General features: G+C 34.4%; 1 protein-coding gene across 1 annotated transcript; it reads left to right on the forward strand.

Moving 5' to 3' along the window:
- Positions 1-773: 773 nt before the first annotated feature.
- On the forward strand, positions 774-25,552 carry LOC140431631 (transient receptor potential cation channel subfamily A member 1-like; the record flags this gene model as incomplete). The annotated part of the gene is made up of 4 exons (XM_072519524.1): positions 774-1,003; positions 12,577-12,888; positions 23,501-23,606; positions 25,321-25,552. Coding segments are annotated over 4 exons (880 nt in total), but the record flags the coding sequence as incomplete, so codon positions are not given.
- Positions 25,553-26,170: the final 618 nt, after the last annotated feature.

Genomic DNA, 26,170 nt, shown 5'->3' on the forward strand with positions numbered 1-26,170 from the left:
ACGCGCTATCTCAGAGTTGGCTGTAATTCTTCAAGGAATTATCATCAGTTATCCCTTATCTACGTTTAGAACATTAAAAAACCTGTAGAATATTTTTCATATTTTTTTCCTATTAACTGCGGTATTATGTATAAAAGCATTTTAGGAATTATTACCATTTATTTCATTCACGAATTTTCTATTAACAACTTTAGCTTACCTAAACATATCTTAGTTTACCGTGAGTTTGGCCCTGCTTATTTTACAAAAGTAGCAAAACTTACAATGGCAGTAGAATTGGCAACGCTGTTATCCTATATCCGTACACTGCCATCTCAACGTGACTTTATCTATAGTATATATTTTTGCAATAATCCTGAACACGCACACCGATAACTATAACAATTTTCCAAAAAAGTTAAAGATATGTATAGGTTATTGTTCATGGAATATGTCAAGAATATTCTAAGCAATTAAAAAATTGAATATTAGGATATTGTATATAAAATAGGAAAGTTGGTATCAGCTACTGTTACATAACACACTATGTATAAATTTTTTATTGCAATACATAACTATTGCGCAACTAGACATACCAACCCAAGTGTGCGAGTATTTTTTTACACACCCTATTTATGTATTATGAAATTTATTACATTTGGCTGTTCCACTCTTTCTAAAGAGGTTTCTAAGGTTAAAGTTATTATAATTTTTAATACAGATCAGTATGTAGGAGTATTGATTTTAGAAGTAAAAAAGTGTTATCAGTCAAGATTTTCATTCATTTCTTTCAGATTTCAGAATTCGGTGCTTGTCCGAAAATTCCATGTAACAACGGATATTATCCCATACACGAAGCAGCCAAAAACGCTTCATCCAAAACTTTAGAAGTTTTCCTGCAATGGGGCGAGTCACGAGGTTGCAGCAGACAGGAAATGATTTCGTTCTACGATTCCGAAGGAAACGTACCACTTCACTCTGCCGTCCATGGAGGTGATATAAAGGCTGTTGAATTATGTATAAAGTAAGAAATTTTTTAAATACCGCAATATCGTACATAATATGTCTCTTTAGCTTTTTTTTCATGTATATTCTTCAAAAGAAAACCAGTTGTTTGTATAAAAGACAAACATAGATATACTTCTTATTTAATAAAAAAATTTTACACCGAACTAACGGTGATACAGAAAACTCCAACAATATAACCCAAGTTTAAGAAAAACCATCAACTGAAAAAAAATTATAGGCTAATAAATCTACTAATAAGTTTTTAAGACAGTATCTTTCTTTTCAAGCGTCTTCCTTTATTGAAGATTGGCAATAAGTTCGGCAAATGCTTCTCAGTTTTGCGTTTTCCTCAGTCAGTAAATTGTTAGAGCTCAAATCTCTTCAATCTCGTATGTTCTTAAGACAAACACATCGCGTCCCATGTTCACATCTAGCTTAGATCTTAGGTTTTTGGTTTTTTTATTTTAGTGAGCTTATGTCGTTTTATCGCAGCATTTTAAATGTGATGGTCTATAAAAAATGTCACACTGAAAGTGCAGTACAGGTAAGATACGGCAATGCTTTTCTTATGGAGAATAAATGCGCAGGGTTGTCGGTTTTCTCCAGCTGTTAATTGCTCATTGTCTCACAGGACCGGCTTGGATAAAATGCATCTGCCGGCAGTACGAGTAAAATATTTTATATCATATATACGTATACAGTAGAATAAAAAGGCATTGATGAGTTATTGACAACGAAAACTATGAATTTTGCATATAAAACGTCAACATGAGATATACAATTGAATCATATTCATAAGAGTAACATTTGAACACCTCTTTACAAGAACAACATACAATAACTGTAGTTTTAATGTTTTACATAAAATAGAAAAAACCTACATAATTTCTAGGAAAGAATTTGGAAACTTGGAAATGATATTATTTATAGATATTATATATAATATTCAAATTTCCAATTCTTTCATAGAAATTAGATTTTTTCTATTGTATGTAAAATATTAAAAATACAGTTATGTTGTTTCTATAAATAGATCTTCATTTCTTTTGTAAAACTTCTGCTACAAATTACCATCATTAACATAATCACCTACATATGGCCATAAACTTGTTTGTCATAATTAGTATTTGATAAACTCCAAGCTTTCCCTATTTCACCCCCTACCCATCCTAAAGATGGGTAGGGGGTGAAAGTGCTTTTGGAAAACGAAACTACACTTCAAAATTTTGTCCGAGTTTCAACAGAGAGCATGGAGTCCCATAAGTTTAAATCCGGTGAATTATTTAACGGTTGCGCTAAACTCGTAGTGTTAAATGTGTTGTGTTTTTTACAAAATACGGAACAACTTAATGTAACTGCTGCTGTAAGACGTACTTCGTTGATGACTGGTGTTAGCGAAAGAAGCATTTACAATTTCAAAAAAGAAAAATAACAGAGTGGAACGTTGAAATTGCCAAAAAAACGTAAAAAACGAGTGTGTCAATCAAATTCTAGAATATTCCCATATGACGAGGGTGTAAGAAGTATTCTACGGAGAATTGTTTATTGTGAATTTTTCATGAAAAATTTGCCGCCATTATTAAAGCATATACATAACTTCATTCAAGTTAATGAGAATATACAGCCGTTGTCTCTTTCTGCTTAATACAGACTTCTGAAAGATATTGGATTTGTTTATAAGAAACGTGGCCGAAGAAGCATCATGGTGGAGCGAGAGGATATTATTCATTGGCGCCATAATTATTTGAGAACTATACGACGTTTGCGAAAAGACCATTGCAATATCATATATTTGGACGAATCGTGGGTTAATGTGGGCCAATCTATAAATTACGAATGGTGCGATACTACGATACAAAACAGTCGTGATGCTTTTCTCAAAGGTTTAAGTACTGGCTTAAAAGCACCTACTAAACGAAGTCCACGATATGTTTTATTGCAGGCAGGTTTTTCAGGAGGTTTCCTTCCTGGCACACAGCGTGTTTTTCTGGCAAAGAAAAATGATGGCGACTATCACGATGAAATGGATGCCGCATATTTTGAGTCGTGGTTTAAGGAGACATTAATATCAAATTTACCAAATAATGGTCGCAGAAATATCATTGTAATGGACAATGCATCGTACCACTCCCGTAAAGAGAGATTCCCTAACAATTCCTGGAATAAAGCTGCAATCAAGGAATGGCTAGTGGAAAAAGACATTTTTTTCGAGGAGTGTTATTTGAAATCCGAGCTATTAGAAGCAGCGCGTGCTTTTAAAGATCAATACGATAAGTATCATCTTGATGAGTATGCTTCACAACATAATGTTTATATTTTAAGGCTTCCTCCATATCACTGCGAATTGAATCCTATTGAAATGGTATGGAACCAAGTTAAGCGATATGTAGGTACCCATAATACCACTTTTAAAAACGTCGAGGTACGCCAGTTGATCGACGACGGTTTCGCACGCGTCACAGAGCAAAATTGGCGCAATTATGTCACTCATGTTGTTGAGAAAACGGAAACTGAGATGTGGACTGCGGACAACCTGCAAGATGACGTAGACCAATTGATAATACACGCGAACACAATATCTATGAGTAACCTCGATTATTTTACACTGTATAACCAATAAAATGCATTTACCAGTCCAATCAGAGTATGGGTTTTTCGGATATTGGGCTGGGTGCACGGAAATCGAGTTCCCGGAGGTTCCACCCTGTATATTTATAGCTATCAAGAAATGTAATTTAAAATATATTTGTTAGTTTAATAAAGTATAAATATAATATAATGTTAAATAACTTACACTATAAACCTTATACCTGCTCATCTGGTCAAGTGTGGGCAAGGAAAACCATTATCCCATATGGAATAACACAAGGTTTCGCTGAAAACTACCAGGTTGCTATTCCAAGGAACTAGGTAAACTTATGTTGTGTGTAAAAAATGCGAGACTGCATTATGTTTTAACAAGGACAAAAACTGCACTTCAGATTTCCACAAAAAAAAATTCATAGTAGGTGTTAAAATTTCGCAGTGATTCAAGTGCGCAACTTGTTTTTTTTTTTTTTAATAACATCGCCGGGATTAAGAAATGTGCAAAGCTTTTTCGATATTCCCGTTCCTGATAATTTTTCACATATTTACAAAAGAAAAAGTTTTTCTTGGATATTGGGCTGGGTGCACGGAAATCGAGTTACCGGAGGTTCCACCCGGTATATTTATAGCTATCAAGAAATGTAATTTAAAATACATTTGTTAGTTTAATAAAGTATACAGTTTTATAATAAAATTCTCGCTAAAAACTTAAGGTCTTTTTATTCAAATTGATGCCTCTTATTTGGCTACTTGAAGGCAATTATTTTATCAATATATTATTTTATAATAAATAAAAGAGCCCGGCGTAGAGATCTGGGCACGGTTCTGTGACTACCACTTGGACCTGTTTGTATCGCCAAGCACAAGGCGTGAAATCCGGCAATTGTGCATTCCTATATTAGCCGTACTGCACTCTCGGTGTGACATTTTCTATAGGTAGTACATAATCTCGTAACGTTTGTCGACGTATCTATATTTCAAATACTTGTAGTCTTTTTAAAGCTGCTAACGTTTAGTGTCCGCACTAACTGTGTAGCACTTCACAAGCCATATCTCATTTTTATGTACTTACTTATCTGGTTTAAATCCCTGAACTTCTCCCACGGAAAATTTTTCAGCCTTTTAAAAATATGTGGCTACCATAACCATATTTACAATGGGTAAGTTATCAGACTGGCCTTCCAAAAAACCCTCTTCGATAATTAAAAAACAAGACTTTTTTCCTTTGTAACGGGTAGAGTGATTGGCCACTTAAGGAATTGCCAATTGAATTAAAATTGTAAATTGGTATCTTTAAAGGTGAAATATTTTGTAAGGGTTTTTTAATAGTAATGAAACATCAGATTTCATAAAAAATCAGGTTATTTTAATCAGAAATAATAATGTATATTAAAAATAAACACAAATTTGAAAACTTACAGAACTACACAGTTATTGGCCATACAAATATAGTTATTGGCATATAGAATTACAGTCATTGGCCATTCATAAAATTCCTAATTTTCTTTTTTTGTTCGTGCAGGTAAGACACACAAAACTATTTAAGTTTTCAATTTCTTGTTGTTTCTTTGCACAAGTACCAATATGGTAGCCTCTAACACAAAATAGACATTTTATTCCAACTTTTGATTTAGATATATTATAGGAACAAGAATAACACAATCCTCTATACAAAAGGTTATTTACAGGTGGGTTGGTGTCGTCTGATTGTTTTACGGTTATATCTGAGAGAATTTGTATTTTTTCATGTTCTGGATATCCCTCAGTTTCAAAAAATAACTTTCTTTTAGCTGACTTACCAGCACGTTTTTCTTGGCTGGTTTCCAAATTTGTACATTGGCTTTGGGATATAGTCTTCAAATTTGATGAATTCATATTGTTGCAGGCATTAAAAAATATGTTATCAATTGTGGGCAGATTAACGTTTTCCTCTACAGAATCAGTAAATTGGTTTCGTGACAATTCTTGTTTTTCTTTGAGGACAACAACATCTGGTATATGTACTCTAACTCCACTTTTCAAAGTAGTGCTTTTAATTGTATGATCAATAAGTGTATCTGCTTTCAAAATATTTGTATCTGCAATATCAACTATATTTACTGTAACATTTTCCTTATTCTTAACAACAGTTTGACATTTTTTGCTCCCGGAGTTGACTCCTGTGGCAATTTTTTTATTACTTTCATCTTGATTTGCCTGTTTTTTTACCTTTATTGTTTGCTTTTGCGTCAATTCGCTTTTGTTTTCGTTCTAATTTTATTTTCTCTAGTTCTGCTTTTTCTTCAATTTTACGCCTCCCTGCATTTTAACGATCTGAAGAAGTGAGCACGAAAGGCAACCTTTCTGTTTGCTTTTTGCCCTTTCTTTCTGGGGTTTTTGCCCAAAAAAAGAATTTGTTGATTGAGGTGTCAATTTCTTTAGATAATGAGTTGTCTTGATTAACTAAAGGCAGATTATTATTGGATGTAGATTGAATATCTTCTGTCATTGTATCTTCTGTGACATCTTTTATATTATATGTAATATCAACGTTTTCTGGAAGTTGACTTCGAAAATCCGAAAGTAGATTTTCTTCTGTAATAACAGGAATATCTTGTAAGTTGCATATGATTTCATTGCCACCTACAGGGTTAAGTGTAAAATCTGAAGATATATGGGTTTCTCTGATGATAGAGGTATCTTGTATATCATTTGAGATTCCACTTATCTCTGTGGTCTACATCGTGTGTAGATCTATGGTATTTTGAAATAAATTAAATATATTAAAGAGCAATTTTGAATCTCCACTTAGTTCTTCGCAATTATCCAAATTTTGAAATTCTAATATTTTTGCGGCTCCAACTGTGTCTACAAAATCTTCATATGTTATTGATTTTGTCATAGAAATAGTGTGATTAATACCTTCATGCGGGTTTTTGATCTTTCCTAAACATTTGGAATAGTCTATTGCTTCAGGGTTCCATGGATACAATCCAGATGCTTTAAAGCCATTAATTATGGAATCTGATTTTAATTGACTAATGGCTGTGTTTAGTACCAATGCAAAATTCTCTTTGGTAACTACTGAATTCGGGTTTTCGCGTCTAAACTTTAATACTGCCCGATTTCAATTTGCCTTTAATGGTTTAAATGCAGCAATATCTGCAGGTTGTATAATTCTGGTTGCATTGGGATATAAGGCCACTAAAATAATTTGTAACTTTGAACATAATTCACTAGTTTGAATGGTTAAGTGAGTTTTATGTCCATCAACGAACAAAATAATTATTAATTTTATTTCAACCACCTAATAAAACCATAATGGCATTGTCTCTTCAAGATAATGCCACAATAAGAGCGTACCGGCCAACTACGCAATATTACACCATATTGCGCAATAGTTGGACAAATTAATAAACATGGAAACATGCACCAAGTTGCAAACAGTTTTTTCAAACGTTTATTAATTACACCGGAGACGACATGGCGCCCAACCTTCAACGAACTCTACCACGACTCCGAGATGTAAGAGTTCTCATGCTCCGCGATCGAAAATCGCAAAAAGTTCCAACACGATGCCTGCATCAAAACCACTCAAGAAAACAGCGGGGAGAAGCATCGGATGTTAGTACACCAAACTAACATGCCGATATCCACCTTCTGCAGCCCTGAAACCGTCGATGTGCCACATCTCCGACGAGCCAGCCTACTTGATGCTAAGTACCTGATGCAATGGATGTCTCCGCAGTAGCCAGTCACTGCCTGCCCTACCATTATGTGGTCCAGAGCACCACGGAGGCCCAGGCAAACTCGCCTACGACACACCGGCGACATGCAGATGGGAAATGTACAGCTAGAGAGGACGAAGCCGCCGTAGAAGAGCACGTCGTCGAGGATGGACCTGCAGATGCTGTCCACAACACCGATCACCGCCTGTGAGTGTTTTTGTGCAGTGTAAGAGCGCGCTACGCGAGTGTACGCGAGTGTAGTGTGTGTTAGAGGACTTGTAAGTAATTTAACAATATAGACATATTCATTTTGATATATTTCATGTTATATTTGATATATTTTATGCATTTTTTTTCTTTCCTATATGTGATTTGTAAAAAAAATTGTTTTTTTTAAGTTTTTTAATAAAATCATCTTTTTTTATCAGCCTCAGAGTCTCCAAAGCAGGGGAGATGTCATCAAGTGCCACCAATCACGCACTTCGATGTTCATCGCCCTTCCTTCTGGAACATATAATTAAATTTAATTGGTTGAGAAATGAAAAAGTTTCATATAAAAGTTAATTTATCTTTAAATATGGGACATTTTCGGATCTCGGGTCAGTCAAGTTGTGACAGTCAGTGTCAACACATGGTTTTACCCGTGTAGGGTAGCTCCCTAGAGCACTTTGCTCGAAGGGCTCTGTTTCTTTCTAAGACTCTGAAGCTGAGTTTTTTTCTTCTTAGAAAGAATGTGTTTTATTTCAACCACCTAATAAAACCATAATGGCATTGTCTCTTCAAGATAATGCCACAATAAGAGCGTACCGGCCAACTACGCAATATTACACCATATTGCGCAATAGTTGGACAAATTAATAAACATGGAAACTTGCACCAAGTTGAAAACAGTTTTTCATACGTTTATTAATTACACCGGAGACGACAGTACTTATATAAGACGTTTCCTATGTATTCATAGAAGTTTTCATTCTTCATCCATCCCGTATCGCTACATCCTATGCCCCATTATCGTGGAACGGTATTGCTAGGAATTCGTTTATAAGGGTAAATAATCATTGGTGCTGTTATTTCTCCACATGCTGTAAAGGTAAACATAACCGTCAAATTAACTTTGGAGTGATGCTCTATATGATATACATTTTTGCTTCCCTTTACAGCTAACACTCGTTTATTTTTGGGACATAAGAGGAAGCAGGTTTCATCGCCATTTAAAATACGTGAAGGGTCTTGAAGAATATCAATGTATCCTTTACGATGCAAGTATTCATGAACACCGGTGAACCATTTTTTTACATCTTTTTCAGACACAACTGAACTTGCTGCCGTTACTGCTTCTGGAGTTCTCTCACTTAAATCTGGGTGTCGCTTTAAAAAGGATCTATACCAACCTCTTTCGGGCCGATTGTCAGTAAAAGGATTTGCACGTGGATTTGCGTCAAGAAAACCTTTAACCGAGTCTTGTATATCTTCCACTCTTACCGGAAAACCTTTGTCTTGACATGTTATGATCCAATGCTTTAAACGATTCTCTTCCTCTAAACTAAGAATAGGATTGGGACCAAGGGTAGTTTTTTCATTAAATTTTTCACTTGCTCTAAACTGCAATGTTGCTCTTGGCACATTAAATTGTTCAGCGGCTTTTCGTTGGCTCATGCCATTTTCGATGGCCTGAAAATCAGACTAAAGATCTTGTTCTGTATATTGTTTGTGATACGTTTTATCTTTCCGGATATTTGGCATTTTTTATTCTAAAAATAAAAATCATTTATTAGTAATAATGTTAGCTACAATACGGACGTTTCAAATTTGATTCAATATGCCCACATTAGCATTAATTTTATAACAACTAAAACGATTGTAATTTTATAAATACAAATCCGGACAAAAATGATATTCTTATTACACATTACAGTTATTGGCCACCCTGTGGTTTAGTGATTGGCAGTCGGCCAACCACTGGTTATTGCCTCAAAAAATAAGAAAAAATGTTTAAAATATCTTATTTTGGACCAAACTAGGCTGAAAAAGTCTAAATTATAATAAATATTTTAATTCGAAGTAGGTACAGTAATTGGCCGGCAGGCCAATCATTATAACACGGACATATTTAAGATACAGTGCTTGGCCACTCAAATTTACCGCCAAAAATGCATAACTTAAATATTAAAACCACTGATAATGTAAGATGTACCCCACTAAATCGCCATAAAATATTAATATACCCAGATACATAATACTATTAGTCAATATAACTCACCTCGTGAATAGCCTTTCTTAACAAATTCTTTAAAAAACTCTTAAATCTGGATGCACCTGTTAAGCTTCAAACAACACACGCCGTAACAACTAGATAATTTTAACTGAGAGAGATGATAGCTAGACCAAATATACAGCAATGTTGCCAGATTTTAATGCAAGTAAATTTATTTCCTTATATTTTCTGAAAATCTTAATATTTCGGATTTTTGTGAAAGTGGCCAATCACTAGTGACCGGCCAACAACTGTACCCGTTACTATTTTAAATTATGTTCTGTTGTGATTTATAGCATTTTTTTTCGAATTTTATGCAAGTGTCCTATACATGATCTACGTTAATATTATCCCAGCAAATTACAAGAAAATTAATGACAACTTTACATTGATTCAAAATGATTTTCTTGTACTGATATACTGATTTTTTTAAACGCTCCTTGATAATGGATTTGTATCTAAAACTAGCTGTTAAGAGAGACAGCACTCTTTATTTATCATTTCAAATTTGCGTAAATATTTTGTAAAGAAGATTACTGCATTGTATGTTTTGGTTATTAAAATATAACATGGCTTATAAAATCAATTGAATTTATTTTCTGTTATTTTGTCCAATTAAATCTCATTTAACTTGTGAAAATTTTTAATTTAAAACTGCTACAAACGGATTATCGTAAAAACATATTTCATAAAATAATACAAACAAATATAAACAAATAATATAAACGCACTTCAAAAACAATTATTTTTAAAATTTTTCAATAGTCCAGTCGAGATAGCAGCGTATTCTACACATGAACAGAAGATATGTATGGACGGGGATCGCTGGAAGTATCATCTGCTTTACTTTGTCATCTGGATTCATTAAGTCTTGAAGATAAACAAAAAGTTTGTTTATTTTCTGACGAATGTGAAAGGCAAAATAGAAACTCCCAAGTTATCTATGCCCTCTACTATTAGCCAAAGGAAAAATCACCTAAAATTTAACTGAAATTCATCTGACATTCCCTGTTAGAGGTCATAGCTTCTCACCAGCTGACAGAGTATTTTGGCGCGTTGAAAAGCCTTAAGAAAATGTGCTTCTTTAAAGACAAAAGAAGAATATGAAGCAATTAACCGCTCTTTTGGAGCTGTAAAAAGCCATTCATCTGATTAGAGACATGGGGAATCTAAAATTTGCATTCTACTACATTCTATTAACATCTTTATCAACGTCTGCTTTGCCTTGCAATTTTTAGAAGGCTCAGATTAAGGCAGAAATCTGAATTGTGTTTCGAAACTATTTTACGGATTTATTATCAGATGTCACTATTGCGTCCGTTTCGAAGCCATTTTAGTGTTGCTTCTTAAATACAGGAAAGATTTATTTTTCACGTTGAGAACGCCTATGAATAGCTGTTCTGATGAGCCTTATTAAGGCGAAATACGTATAAACAGATACATAGACGCTTTGTACGTGAAATCAAATCTTGACTGTCTTTTTCATTTTATTCGGATCTACTTTGTATGAGTACAAGAAACCAATTCGTTAATGATTTCTGCTTAGTTGAGGAGACATGTCGTGGAATGCAAATTTTAGATTCCCCATGTCTCTATTAACATCTTTATCAACGTCTGCTTTGCCTTGCAATTTTTAGAAGGCTCAGATTAAGGCAGAAATCTGAATTGTGTTTCGAAACTATTTTACGGATTTATTATCAGATGTCGCTATTGCGTCCGTTTCGAAGCCATTTTAGTGTTGTTTCTTAAAGACAGGAAAGATTTATTTTTCACGTTGAGAACGCCTATGAATACCTGTTCTGATGAGCCTTATTAAGGCGAAATACATATAAACAGATACATAGACGTTTTGTACGTGAGATCAAATCTTGACTGTCTTTTTCATTTTAATTGCAATCATATTTAAAAAAATTGATGGAATATCATTTGTTAAATAAATTATATTAAAGAAAAAGTATCCTTCACCAACAACCATTACTTGCTTTAAACACTTTAGGTTTGAAAATAACTCTGCAGTTTCTAAAACGTTTCTTGAGAAAGGTAAAAAAGACTCACAGTTGAAAAGGCCAATAAAAGAAAAGAAAAAAAAAATCGTTAAAATATTTCTTCTTCTTAAGGTGCCTTCTCCATTACTGAAGGTTGGCTATAACTACAGAAAACTGCTCTCTATCTTGAGCTGTTCTTAGTATCGAATATGTGTCCATGTCTCTCCAGTCTCTTACATTCTTCAACCAGGAGCATTTTCTTCTTCCTGGACCTCTTCTACCTGCCACTTTTCCTTTCAATAAAGTCGTAGGAAGTTGTACTTGAAGTTGATGTGACGTGTTGAAGTGTTAAAATATTTACTGATACAAAAATTTAGAAATAGGTGAAAAGAAGAAGACCCTTAAATATTATAAGGACATTCTGGAAAACCGAAAAGATGACACCGCTAATGAAGGTTATGAAATGAAAAAACATGTAAGCAAAACGAAATAAATCCATTCATATGGAGCAAAACGCTATAAATCCGCGCAATGTTTAACCTTCTTCTTCTTCAAGTGCCATCTCCGCGGCGGAGGTCGGCAATCATCATAGCTATTCGAACTTTTGAGACGGCTGCTCTGAAAATTTCATTTGATGTACATCCGTACCACTCTCTCAGGTTGCGCAGCCATGACATTCTGTTTAACCAAACTGAGATAAAAGCAATAAAATGAAAGCTTTAAAAATTGGAAATTTCGAAATTAAACACAAAACTCTAACTTTCTGTCAAAAATAATGTTATTAATAAAGTTCTACAATCAATAAAATATTTACTTTTAACTATGTTTAATTCAATTAGTTTTTTGTCGATAAATCAAAATCATATATTTTGAATTTAATACGTTTGCTTAGTTGATCCTCATATATAAACTCTATTAATAAATTTACAATAGGCATTTTACTGCGAACTTATTTCCAATTCTCCAATTGGAACAAATCTCCAATTTATAAAATCATTCTTTTTTATATTTTAGTGTATAATCAGGTAATAATAAATTAATCCTCTATTCTAACTAGGTCAGGTGCTAAGATCTCCATACAACAACAGGATCTATCAACTCCAGTTCATCTGGCTTGTGCTCAAGGTGCCACCGAAATAGTCAAGATTATGTTTAAAATGCAACCAGAAGAAAAACTGCCGTGTCTTCAGTCATGCGATGTTCAGAAGATGACGCCGCTTCACTGTGCCGCTATGTTTGACCATCCCGAAATAGTAGAATATTTGGTCAGTGAGGGAGCAGATATAAACGTGATGGACAAAGAAAGACGATCGCCAATGCTGCTTGCGGCGTTAAGAGGAGGTTGGAGGACAGTACATACATTAATAAGGTAAAGATCTTCTACTTGCCACTTCTATATGATTTAGTTCTTTGATTTTTTTTATTTTTTAAGTTTCTGTTCATCACACATTTATCACATATCTATTCCCATTTGAATAATCCACTTCACATTCGATTTAAAAAATAGAATAAATATAGATGTCGTCCAGTACAAATTCGTTCCAGTAAAGTTCTTGTTTATTATTGTTACTTGAATCTAGTGCATATTTGTAGTTATTCGTAGGTCTTTATCATCCAATCTAGCTATTTTTAATGTTTCTAACATGTTAATACATCGTACCTGTCAAAAGACATTTCATAATCAATTGCATAGACGTATTCATTTTGATTTGTATATCTGCAACTCTCTATCAGTATTTAGACACTGAACAAGGCTTTGTACATAAAACATTCCTAAATTATACGATGTTTCTTTGTCTACCTCTGCTTCTTTTGTCTTTTCGTGGTCTCCACACTAAAATTTTTTGGGTCCACTACCACTACCCGTCATTTATTCTGGCCACATGGCCCACCTAGTTTCACTTCAGCCATGCTATGCTGTGACGTTGTCCTTCTTCTTATTTCTTCGTTTCTAACTCTGTCTCTGAGAGTTAGTTCAAGTGGCGATCGTTTTATTCTTCTTTGGGTTACTCTGAGTTTAGTTGCAGTAGCCTTGATTAAGAAAAGTATTTTGGCGTCGTTAGTTATGACTGGAAGCATATATTGATCGAACGTCTTCTTGTTCACAAAATTACAATTTTTGATTAATTTAAAACAAAACAATATTTTAACTATAATATAAAACGGTTAAATATATTTTTGAAGGCGTTGGTAGAGGGCGCGGAGACAATGTTATCATTAAGGTTATTCCAGCACTCAAAAATTTCGTAGAAAGTTAGGTCTTGATCTTGTAGAAAAGTTCTCTTTGTTTAAATTGGTGACCTCCAAGACGTTCATCTTGATTTATGGTAAACATTTCATCGAGATTTCCAAACTTGAATTTTAATATTTCTTTCGTATGTGGTAATTAAGTCCCCACGTTGTCGGTGAAGTTCAAAAGAAGTTAAGTTAGCCATACTAAGTATTTCTGTATATGTTCTTCTTGGTCCCAAAGGAATTTGAGTTGCTTTTCTTTGAACGTTCTCCAAGTTTTGTCTTGAACCAAATCAGGATACCACGTTGATCCAGCCTATTCAAGAATGGGTCTTACATAAAGAGTGTAAAGTTTACAAGATGACTGCATTGAAACTCTCCAAAAACACCCCCGAATAAGATATAGTCTGGAGTTCGCACGTTTAAAAATACATGTAATATGGTCAGACCAAGTTAAGCTGCTGTTCCCGATAACACCAAGGTTGTTTTATGAGAATGCAGAATCTAATGGTTGCCTGTTAACAACGTACAGTACAAGTGGGTTATTTTTACCAATTCGAAGCACTACACATATTTCTGCATTTAAGGGTAGTAGCCACTAGGACCACCAAGTGAAAATAGAGTTGAAGTACATATTTGTACGGTTAGTTGGTTTATGATTCGATTGGTATATATTTTGGGGTCATCAGCATATAATTATATTTTATTGAAAACATAAAAAAGGAACATCGCTGGAATAAACCGTAAAAAGCAGAGGTCCAAGGACAGAACACTGAGGCAGTAGACTTTTCACTAGCCTGTCTTGTGAAAAGATTCGCCAACTCTTACTTTATAATGTCGATCTGTCAGAAAATTGTCTATCCAACGAAGTAGCGAACTCCAAAATGTTCTAGCTTATGTAGAAGTCTGCACTTAGGTACACGATCGAAGGCTTTAGAGAGATCCAGATAAACAAACTGTGAATAGTTAAGATATGACGTCCAGTCATTAGCACAATGTAGGAGATTGGTTAGAGTGGACCAAAGACAAATCCATGTTGTTGTGTTGGAATAACAGTTCCTGGAGAAGGAATTTGGTCATCTCCTCGAAAATAATGACTTTCATGACTTTGCCAACTACTGGCATCAAGCTAATCTGACGATGACTGTTGGGATCAAGTTTGTTGCCTTTTTTGGTAGGAAGTCTGGATAAAAAAGTTTGTATAATTAGGTTAAGGGTAAGTGCAAGCGTGTCTGCGCATCTTTTAAGAAGTTTTCGTGTTAAACCATCTAAACCAGGTGAAGCGGTTGTGCGAAGTTTGATTAAGTGTTGTTTAACATAATCCACATATCCACAGATAGCCATCATTCGATTCTTTAGTAAAAACCTGTGAAAATGTTAAAGAGATAATTTCGGAAGATTCTTTGTCAGAAAAGCATAAAGTGTGGTTGGGTTTTTAAAGTAGGGAAATGGAAACTTTAGACGTCAAGGAGGATTTATGTTTATTTTGTACACTTTTTTAATGTTACCACTTTTAATAACACTTGTTTCAAAATTTTATCTTAGAGTTTTTAGAGATGTTGAGGGGTTTCGCCCGGTTTTCGCCATAGATGTCATTTGTGATTAATTTGTTTTATTGCTGTTCGATTTCTCCAGGGTTTAAGGTTGTTTTTATAAATCTTAGGTGATATTTGTAGAAATTATATTATGGACGGTCTGATAGAGCTCCATATGCAGCTTAGTTAAAGTGATTCTTCTTTGCAGTTCAGCAATTTAGTTGTCTCTGGTAATTTGGATTTAATGACCTAAGTATTTATATTTATAAACTAATCCTATTTCGTTGCAGTCCACTTTTGCAATTACGCTTGGTACTAGATGTGATACATTATATGTATATACATTTTTTTAATAAATACATGTTCTCTACAACTGAAAATATTATATTATATTTAAATTATATTTAAAATAGTTGATGCACATTCGGATAGTATAGTGATACCTAACAATTATACGAATAACTGAAAAAATGAAAGCGACGATAACCAATTTGAAACCCACAAAACTCGATTTCAGTATATGGTGTATGTGATCGATTAAAATTACCCGATATGTGTATTTCGCAATATGCATCAGTTTTGATTACAATCAATTATATAATGCCGAATTCCAATTCCATTTTGACTAGATGATAAAGTTAATTTAAGCATCCTGTTTATTTGCAATTTACTTGTTGCAATCTATATATATATATATATATATATATATATATATATATATATATATATATATATATATATACAAGGATTTCCACAGTTTTCACTGTATTCCTTCACTCAACCGTTTTCTCCAATTTTTCCTGTTTAGCCAGTCCCCTTCCTGTAGGTTTCGTCTACTCATTGCTTCGTCCACCTCATCTCTGAAAGATCTTCGGGGTCTGCCTCTCTTTCTTCTTCCTATCGGGCTCCACTCTGTTATTCTATTTATCCACCGGTTTTCGTCTGCTCTTCTGACATGTCCGTACCAGGTTAACCTCTTCTGTTCGATGTAGTCTATTATGTCGGAGTTCATTCCCATTCTCCTCTTAATCTCCATGTTATTTATTCTATCTCTTCTTATTACTCTGCAGCTTCTCCTTAGGAATTCCATCTCTGTTGCTCTTATTTTGTTTTTGGTTTTCTTATTTATTGTCCAATTTTCACACCCATAAGTGAGGATACTTCTTGTCATGGTATTATATATTTTTTTCTTTGTTTTCATGCTGATGTTCTTATCCCATAGTACCAGGTTCAATTTTCGTATGCAGTCTCTTGTTCGTCCTAGTCTATTTTTTATATCTTCCTCCGTTGTTCCTTTGTTTGATATTATGAAACCTAAATACTTATACTTGTCTGTTCCTTTGATTTGTTTACCTTCGTCTATTTCCAGCTGTTTTATTTCTGTATTCTCCGTTGTTAGGTATTCAGTTTTCTTTAGGTTTATTTCCATCCCATTCTTTGTATATTCCTGCTCCAGTTTTCTCATCATAAAACTCAGGTCATCCTCGTCTTGTGCGATCACTATTTGGTCGTCGGCAAAACTTAGCGTATATAGATATTCGTTCCTTACTGGTATACCCATTCCTTCGCACTTTCTTTTTCATGGTTTCAGGGTTTTTTCCAGGAAAATTTTTTAACAGGGTGGGGGATGTGGAACAACCCTGTAGTAGTCCCTTTGTCGTCTTAAATGAACTGCATATTCTATTGCCCGTTTTGATAGCTTCTTCGTTATTCTTGTAGAGTGCTTTTACCGCGTTTATTAATCTTCGTGGAACTTCGATGTCTTCCATTGCTTCCCATAGCTTGGTTCTAGGTATTGAGTCATATGCCTTCTTATGATCAACAAAAGCCAGATGGACGGATTTTTTTTTGGCCATTCTTTTTTCTATTAGTTGTTCGACCGTGTAAATGTGATCTAAGCATGCTTTCCCCGATGTGAAACCTGCCTGGTCTTCTCCGATTTTATCTTGTATATATATTTCTAATTTTTCCTGTATGGTCTTTCCATACAGTCTGCCTATAGACGATATAATGCTGATTCCCCGATAGTTTTCGCAGTTTTTTCTATTTCCTTTCTTGTATATTGATGTCATATATTCTTGGGTCCATTCTGCCGGTAAGTCTTCTCCATTTAGTGCTCTCTCAAACATTTTATGTATCATACGGAATAACTTTTCCGATCCGTTTTTTATCAATTCATTTGGTATTCCGCCGGGACCTTCTGCTTTTTTGTTCCTTAGAGTTTTGATCGTTCTTTTTACCTCAGCTAGGCTTAATTCGATTTCGTCATGTGTGTAGATTTCTATTCCGTCTATTTCTGATTGTTTGAATTTGGGGCGGTCTTCGGTTAGCAATTTTTTATAGTATTCTTGCCATTCGTTTTCTTTGATTTGACCGATCTTGATTTTCTCTGTCTTATTTCTTGGGAGCGACTTTAAGATGCGCAATGACTCTAAATTTCTCGTTCCTCCTATGTGCTGTTCTATCTCTGTGCATGTTTTTTTCCATCTTTCATTTTTTTCATTTGCTACTTTTCTTTTCACTTCTTTATTTTTTTTTCTGTATAGTTCCAAGTCCTCATAGTTTTTTGTGTTCAGATATTTTATATGAAGTTCTTTTTTCTCTTTTATGCATGTTAGTGTGTCTTCGGTTAATTTCGTAGTTTGGTGGGTGTATTTTTGGTCCACTTCTCCAAGAGCTTCTAGGGCTGCTGTCTTCATGCAGGTTTTTATGTGTTCGTATGTTTGTTCTAATGATTCATACCGAAACTCTTCTAGCTTTTGGTCCAATCTTCGCTTATATAGGTCTTTTATTGAGTCTTCTTCTAATAAATTGATTTTGAATTTCTTTTCTTGTGTTGAGCACGTATTGACAGGTGTAGCCGGAGCCGTAACTTGGTCAGACTCTCCCTGGGTCGGTTTCTGTTGGGTCCATATGAAGGGGAATTCCATCCAAGCGATTACTAATTTGTGATCTGTGCCGCATTCTGAGCCTCGCTTTACTCTCACGTCTTTTATTTTTATCGAGCTTTCGTGGTTTACTATAACATAATCAATAATAGACCTCAATTTTCTTGTTTCTTGTGTCCAAGTGTATTTGTGTATCTCTTTATGTTTGTAGAAGCCGTGTGTGATCTTTAAGTTGTTTGTTTCGCATAGCTCAATCAATCTCTCCCCGTTATCGTTCATTTTATCTTCTCCAAATCTACCAACTGTTCTGTTGTTTTCTTTTCTTCCTGTTCTTCCATTTAGGTCACAGGCGATAATTATTTCTTGGTTCTTGTTTCTCTTTTTGATTTCTTCTTGCAGTTGTTGCAATCTCAGGATCAAATAAATTTGTTAAATATGTTGGATTTGCGGGTGTTGCCGGCCAGTGCCAGTTTACCTTAAGTCATCCACCCGGATCTTCTGGACACTGTCATCGTTTAAGTTCCTATTTTTATATTTAGTTGCATATTCGTGTATAAACGATATTATCTTCTTAAGTGTTTACCAGGTTACCTTTGATTTTGATATTTGTCAATGGCTGATTAATCAGAGATATTATTGTTAAGGCTTACAAAAATGGGATATTCCAGTGAAGAAAGACTAGAATTAGTTAAGCTATACTATGGAAATAATCAGTGTGCTAAGGCTACGGCAAGGATCTTTAATACGAACAAACTAGAAAAAAAACGTAAGTCACCAATTCGTTAAACATTTAACTGATACGTTTGAAGCTACATGTGACGTTAATAACACAAAGCACGAAGTAGACCGTCGAGTGCGAAATAAAGCAGTTAAAGTGGAAGTATTGGGTTATTTACAAATTATTTACAAAAATAGAGAAGCCTGTATTTTTTTAGCTCAAAGTCCTAACTATTTTCGAGAACTTTTTATATTTATACTCTCCCTGCTGGTAAAGTATGTTTCAACTGTAGTGGGGGAAATTTCTAGGAACAGTAAAGCCTCACCAAACAAAGCAGTGGCGTTCCAAAAAATACTTATGATTTAAATCAAATTGTTAAAGATAGGTACACACAATTTATTAAACAATGATATTAGGTCATATTTTTGGCAATATTGTGCTACATTTTATTACGTATTATTATAATATATCACATACATATATTGTCTGTATGTGAAACCATGGATGCGTATTACAGATTACAGTATTAATAAATATTAATTACAAAGATGGTTTGAACTTTACAACCTTTATTATTTATATTATTACTCACCCAAAATGTCACAAAGTTAAATGGAAGAATATACGAAATGATTGTAATAAAGTAAAAAAATAATACATACATACAGGATACTTTTAAAAACTTACATTCACATGGGTTACATAAGTACATTGTAATGTTAAATTATATTAAAACAAAAAGAGAAATCAAATGATTTCTACCTAGCGAAACCGAATTCAAATTTTTACTACTGTGTTTCCTAAAACTTGCGAAACAAACAGCTGGATAAATTACTCGGCAAGGGAATCTAAAATTGCATTCATGCCGTTCATCCTGGTCAAAATTCGTAGTGAATTCAGTTTCTGGTACTCCAAACGAAGTAAGTAGTAAAACATACGGACGGTAATAGATTTTTGTTTTAATACAGGACAGCGATAACCGCTTATACGTATTTCGACCTCTTTAGGTCTCGTCAGAAGGGTATAACCACTGCTCTGAACCAAAAAAAAAATCTCTCCCGTCCTAGACAATAACTATATACGGACGTAACTACGCTATCTAAAAAAAAAGAGAAATCAAACGATTTTTACTTCTTTTTTGGTTCAGAGCAGTGGCTATACCGTTCTGACGAGACCTAAATACCGTCATTATGATAAATTATATTATTCACTTTTATAATGAGATGCACTGTCGTCGTCACTTCTTCTTCTTCATGTGCCATCTCCTCTAAGAAGGTTGGCAACTATCATGGCAATTCGCACTTTCGATACCGCTGCTCTAAAGAGGTCAGCAGAAGTGCAGTTAAGCCAATCTCTCAAATTGTTTAACCAGGAGATGTGTCTTCTTACGCGACTCGTTCTACCCTGTATTCTTTCTTGTATTATTAATTGCAGCAAGTTATAACGCTCGCTCCTCATGACATGTCCCAGATATTGCAGTTTTCTGACTTCAATTGTATTTAAAACCTCTTTATCTTTTCCCATTCTCCCCAACACCTCGACATTCGCGACTCTATCCACCCAACTTATTATTAATATCCTTCTGTAGGCTCATAACTCGAAGGCTCCTAATCTGTCCGAATTACATCTATGTGACGTTTACTTTCCAAATACTTATCTTCAAACTTGACAACATGTTCACACACTTTTTTCCAGTTATCTACAGTTACTCTAGCAAATTCCTGTTCCACCAACACTTTTACGTCTTCTAACTTAAAATAAACGTTTTGTTTTGAAACTTCATTTCTTATTTGCCCCCAAATCATTTCTATAGGGTTCAAGTCTGGATGATACGGCGAAAGTTTTAAAGAAATTTGTCCACATTCTTGTAGCACTTTGTCAAATTTATATTAAATATGATCTTGTTTGTGTCGTTTGATGATTTCATACAATTGCGGTTTTAGCATTGACGTTAAAAATGGTAAATTTTTTTCTGTCAACCAAAATATATCCATTCTTTTAGAATTACTATTACTACTTTGGGTACTTTATTAATTTGTACATTATGATATCACACATTATCAGTAACAACAACAGATCTAACAGGCAAATTGGGAAATAACTGTTCTTTCATCAGTTTTTCATAATTTTCTGAATTCATATCATCATGATAATCTCCTGTCTTAGCTTCTGACTTAAAAATCAAAAGGACATTCTGTATGAAACCCATCTCCCCACCACTAGGTACGATAACCAACCTACCGCCATTTAAAATGTTTTTCAACACTCGTTTGCCACTGTCATCTGTCCAGCTATTTGGCGTAGTGTGTCCTGCATGTGCATAGGTTTTATTAACATATACAATTAACACCTTCGCTTCTGTAATATTTAATTGTGTCCAAATATTGAATGCGTAGAGCACGAATACCATTCCGTTTAATTAATAAACGTCGCGTCGATTATCTTTCGTTTTCTTCCATTTAAATCCCAAATCTTTCACAATTCTGTAGAGGGAACTCACACTTCCAGGCCACTCGTACACCTCTTCAAGCATTTTCTGCAAAAACTTTAATGATACATGACAACGTTCAGTCACATGAAAACGATGAACGGTATTTCTAATGAACTGTTTATCATACTCCCTCAAGTTTGTCACGGTTGCTTTCCTTTTAGTAAGTATTGTAGCTGGAAATTTTAGTGTATTATTTGACTCTGCGTTTGTTAACATACTCGCTTGTTGAATGATCCTTTCTACTGTACGTTAAGATATTCCAGTAGCTTCACTCACACGTTGTTTAATACTGGTTCAATTATCTTCAGGAAATACTATTTGCATATATTTAAATACATTGTAAACTATTCCTTTGGATTCTGGTGTCAATCTGATCTGTTTACTCGTACTACACTTAACCATCTCCATTCTACAAATCAGTTCTAATACGCATGGAAGCACTTTTCTTGTTGAGACTCAACAACATAATGAGACTAAATTACGAACTCGTTTGAAATCCAGTGACTAGAAATTCTCGGAAATTTCTTTTCATTTTCTTTTCTTTATTATTTAAGTGTGTAATAATTTCGTTATTTGTGCGATTTCAAATAATTTAATTTGTTTAATATTACAACGCCACTGCACGGGTCTAATCATAGATATTCTATTGTTTGCGGGATTAACTATTTCGTGGAGGCATACACCAAGGTTATTTACAACAGAATAAGCAAAAAATGCGAGGATAACATTTGAGATTCGCAGTTTGGGTTTCGGAATTCTCTTGGGACAAGAGAAGCACTTTTTAGTCTACAGGTACTCATCCAGCGCTGCAGAGATATGAACAAAGACGTGTACATATGCTTTATAGACTACGCAAAAGCATTCGATAACGTAAAGCACGAAAAGATAATTGAAGTTCTCCATAAGATCGAAGTCGACTACAGAGACATTCGAACAATAGCGAGTCTCTATTGGGGTCAAACAGCTAAAGTGAAAGTAGGATCTACATTGACCAATAAAATTGAGATCAAGAAAGGGTACGACAGGGCTATATCTTGTCTCCTATTCTCTTTAATATATACTCAGAAGAAGTATTTAAGACAGCGCTGGAGGAAAGCACAGAAGTCATAAAGATAAATGGAGAAATAATTAATAACATAAGGTATACTGATGACACTGTGATTCTAGCAAGTAGCATGGAGGAACTGAGTTGCCTAATGAGTAAGATACAAAAAACAAGTGCGCAATACGGACTCATATCACAGACTAAACATCACAAAAACCAAATGGATGTTAGTAAGCCAAACCCAACAACCACCACAGCAACTGATATTAGACAATGAAAGAATTGAACACGTGGATTCGTATATCTACTTGGGAACAACAGTTAACTCAAATTGGGATCAAGTGAAGGAAATACGTATAAGAGTAGAAAAGGCAAGAGCATCGTTCACTAGCATGAAGCAAATTTTCACCTCTAAAAGCCTCACCCTACCTCTCAAAATTCGACTTCTGAAATGTAATGTATTCCCGGTTTTGTTATATGGAATGGAGGCGTGGACAATGACCGCAACATTGATGAAAAAAGTAGAGGCCTTCGAAATGTGGGCTTACCGACGTATATTACGTATATCGCATTATGAGTCGCAGGATGCCATACTTCTCGCCCCGCATCACATGTCCGAGATACTGTAGCTTTCTTTCTTTAATCATAAGTTCAACTTTCTTCTCTTTACCTATTCCTCTCAGTACTTCATTGTTAGTAACTCTATCTACCCAAGAAACTCTCATATTTCTTCTATAGGTCCACATTTCAAAGGCGTTAAGTCGTCTCAGGGTGTCTAGATTTAACGTCCATGATTCCACTCTATAGTATAGTACAAGTTATACATAACATTTTGTTAGGCGTACTTTAAGAGCTAATGTTAAGTCTTTGCCACATAGGAGAGGTGATTACGTTCATTACTAATTTCGCTATTTATTTGCTAGAGTATAGTATATGCACTGGACCCCTTAATTACATTCACAAACAATTTAGTAATTAATGTAAAGATGCTACAAAAAATAGCTTTAGAACCACATGCTTTTACAATAAACTACTGTAGGAAAAACAAACTGTAACAATAATTTTTTTATAGATTAGGAGCAGACATCAATATAAAAGACGTTAATCGGAGGAACGTTCTACATCTGGTAGTAATGAACGGTGGAAGATTAGAGAAATTTGCATCTGAAGTAAGTGAGGTAACTATTAGAGCTTTGCTTGATTAGTTTTTATTTTTAGTAGTGTTTTTATATTTCTTCTACACACATTACCAGATTTGCTTAGCTGAATGGTAATCAGTAATATAGAGAACGTAGGTTTGTTTGACTTACAAATTTAAATAATGATTAGGTATGTATTATTTAGATTTAGAATTTAGCTAGAATTTAGCGTTAGCTAAAATGAAGTAGTTTGGATACGTGAAAATGCTTGCATGTATTTACTTTATAGTTAACACATATAGTGCTACCACTTTTTTAGATTTCAACGTTTAGTAGAAAGCACTTGTTGCATATACTTTATTATTCAGCGAATATAGTTTTAATTTATGTAAATGTATTTATTTATACGTTTACAGTTCAAAAGTATCTTAATAACTAACTTTAACTAATAAAAGCGCGACTATATATAACAGTTATTATATACCAGAATATTCTGGAATAGTCCACCTCTATTCACTTGCACTATATCTTCGATTCCATCCCGATCGATACATCCGGAACGTTCTCGAAGGCAGATCACCGTCGTCTCGAGATGCAACCGTTATATTATGGTTATATATGGTCAAAATAAGCAAGTTCGGTACAATATGTTGAGCGTAACAAATGTTTATGTTAATGACCTTTCTCCACTGTAATTTCACTTCCTTTCATTTTGAGATTTTAAGTAAAACGGTATAACAACTACAACGCGCATATTGTTAATAATCATCATCATCATCATCAATGGCGCTACAACTCTTCGTGAGTCTTTGCCGCGTTTACTATTGCCTTCTATGTTTGTCGGTCCTGTACCAGTAATTCCCATTGATGCGCTTCCATTTTCTCTAGATCTTCTTTAACTGCATCTTTCCACCTTTTTCTAGGCCGCCCTACAGACCTTCTTCCCTCTGGCCTTTCCCAGAACACATTGTTTATAAGGCGATTGTCGTTACTGCGTATCACATGCCCTGCCCATCTGAGTCTATTGGCCTTTATATATTGGTAATAATAGTTAATAATAGTTAATGATAATATAGAGATAGAGTAATCGGGAATAGTATTATAAATTTTAAATTAAAAAAAATTGCATCCAATAGAAAATTACCAAAGATCGGTAAATTACTGATGCATGGTCAAACAATTAAAATTATATAGCTTTATCCCAACTTACCACTATTACTATTATTACTATTACTATTACCAACTTAATCGGACTCAAGATCTACTGTCTGCCTTGCTAATTCTTTGCGATCTACCGGCTAGGAATTTTTTTAACTATTGGTTAGCAAGAAAACCTTTAATCCAGAATTTTAACGTTAAAAGTGAGCTGAATATCTCAGAGTCGCTCACTTTATCCCAGAAAGTCAATCACTGATTCTGGAAGACTATTTTATCAGCTTTCGAGGTGTGAAAGAATTTTTAATATGAATACAACCGATTCGGCTTTGAACTCTAAAATTCTGGATGGATTAGTTTTATTGCTCGCCAGTGTGTATTAGTAATACCTAAATAAAACAAAAGTAGTTTGGGCCAAAGAAATTATAGAGAAGAAATACTGGTCCAATTGCGCCTAGAAGAAAATCTAATGATCGCAAACACCTGGTTTAAACTACCAAAAAGAAGATTATATACATAAAAAGCACCTGGGGATAATCAAAACCACATAATAAGAAACCAGATTGATTATATATTAATTGACAAGCGTTATAGAAAGGAAATCAGCGCAGTTAAAACATATCCCGGGACGGACATCGGTTCCGACCACAAACCTGTTATCGGTAAAATCTTAATTAAACTGAAGAAAATCAAATGCAGAGAGAAGATAAAACCTAGCCCCGAAAAAGTTAAAGATCCAGCAGTACAGGCAGAGATACAGAAAATACTCAATGATACACTCAAAGAAAAATTCAGTGAAGCACCCGCGGTAACAGAAGAATCAGTAGAAAGTATTTGGTACACCTTCAAAACAACAATCACAACTATACAAACACAAGAAAAACAAAGAATACATGGATGACAGAAGAAATCCTAGAACTGATGCACGTAAGAAGATCTTACAAAAACTGCAATGCAATAAAATATAAAGAAACTTAGACAACCATTCAAAACAAAATCAGAAAAGCCAAAGAAAAATGGCTGAACAGCAGATGTGAGGAACTGAGGAGATTACTAAGAAAAGTCACAAATGTGAAAAACGCAACAAGTCACCGGGAATCGATAACATTGCTGCTGAAATACTTAAAGCTGATCCGCATCTAATTGCTGAACTTTTGCTCCCAATAATCCGAGAGGTTTGGGAAACAAACCACATTCCAGCGGGCTGGAAAAAAGGTAACATTATCAAGCTTCCAAAAAAAGGCAACCTTACACTGTGCAAAAATTGGAAAGGAATAACCTTGCTTACTGTCATAAATAACTCTGAGATAGCGCGTATACTGAAAAGAATAACAAACAAGGTTGAGTTTCGAGCTAATCAAGCAGGCTTTAGACCAGAATCCTCCTGCATAGACCACATTAATACTGTGAGGGTAATAATGGAACAATCGGTTGAATGGAACACACTC

This window comes from Diabrotica undecimpunctata, unplaced genomic scaffold (genome assembly GCF_040954645.1).
Source record: "Diabrotica undecimpunctata isolate CICGRU unplaced genomic scaffold, icDiaUnde3 ctg00000786.1, whole genome shotgun sequence".
Taxonomy (NCBI): Eukaryota; Metazoa; Arthropoda; class Insecta; order Coleoptera; family Chrysomelidae; genus Diabrotica; species Diabrotica undecimpunctata.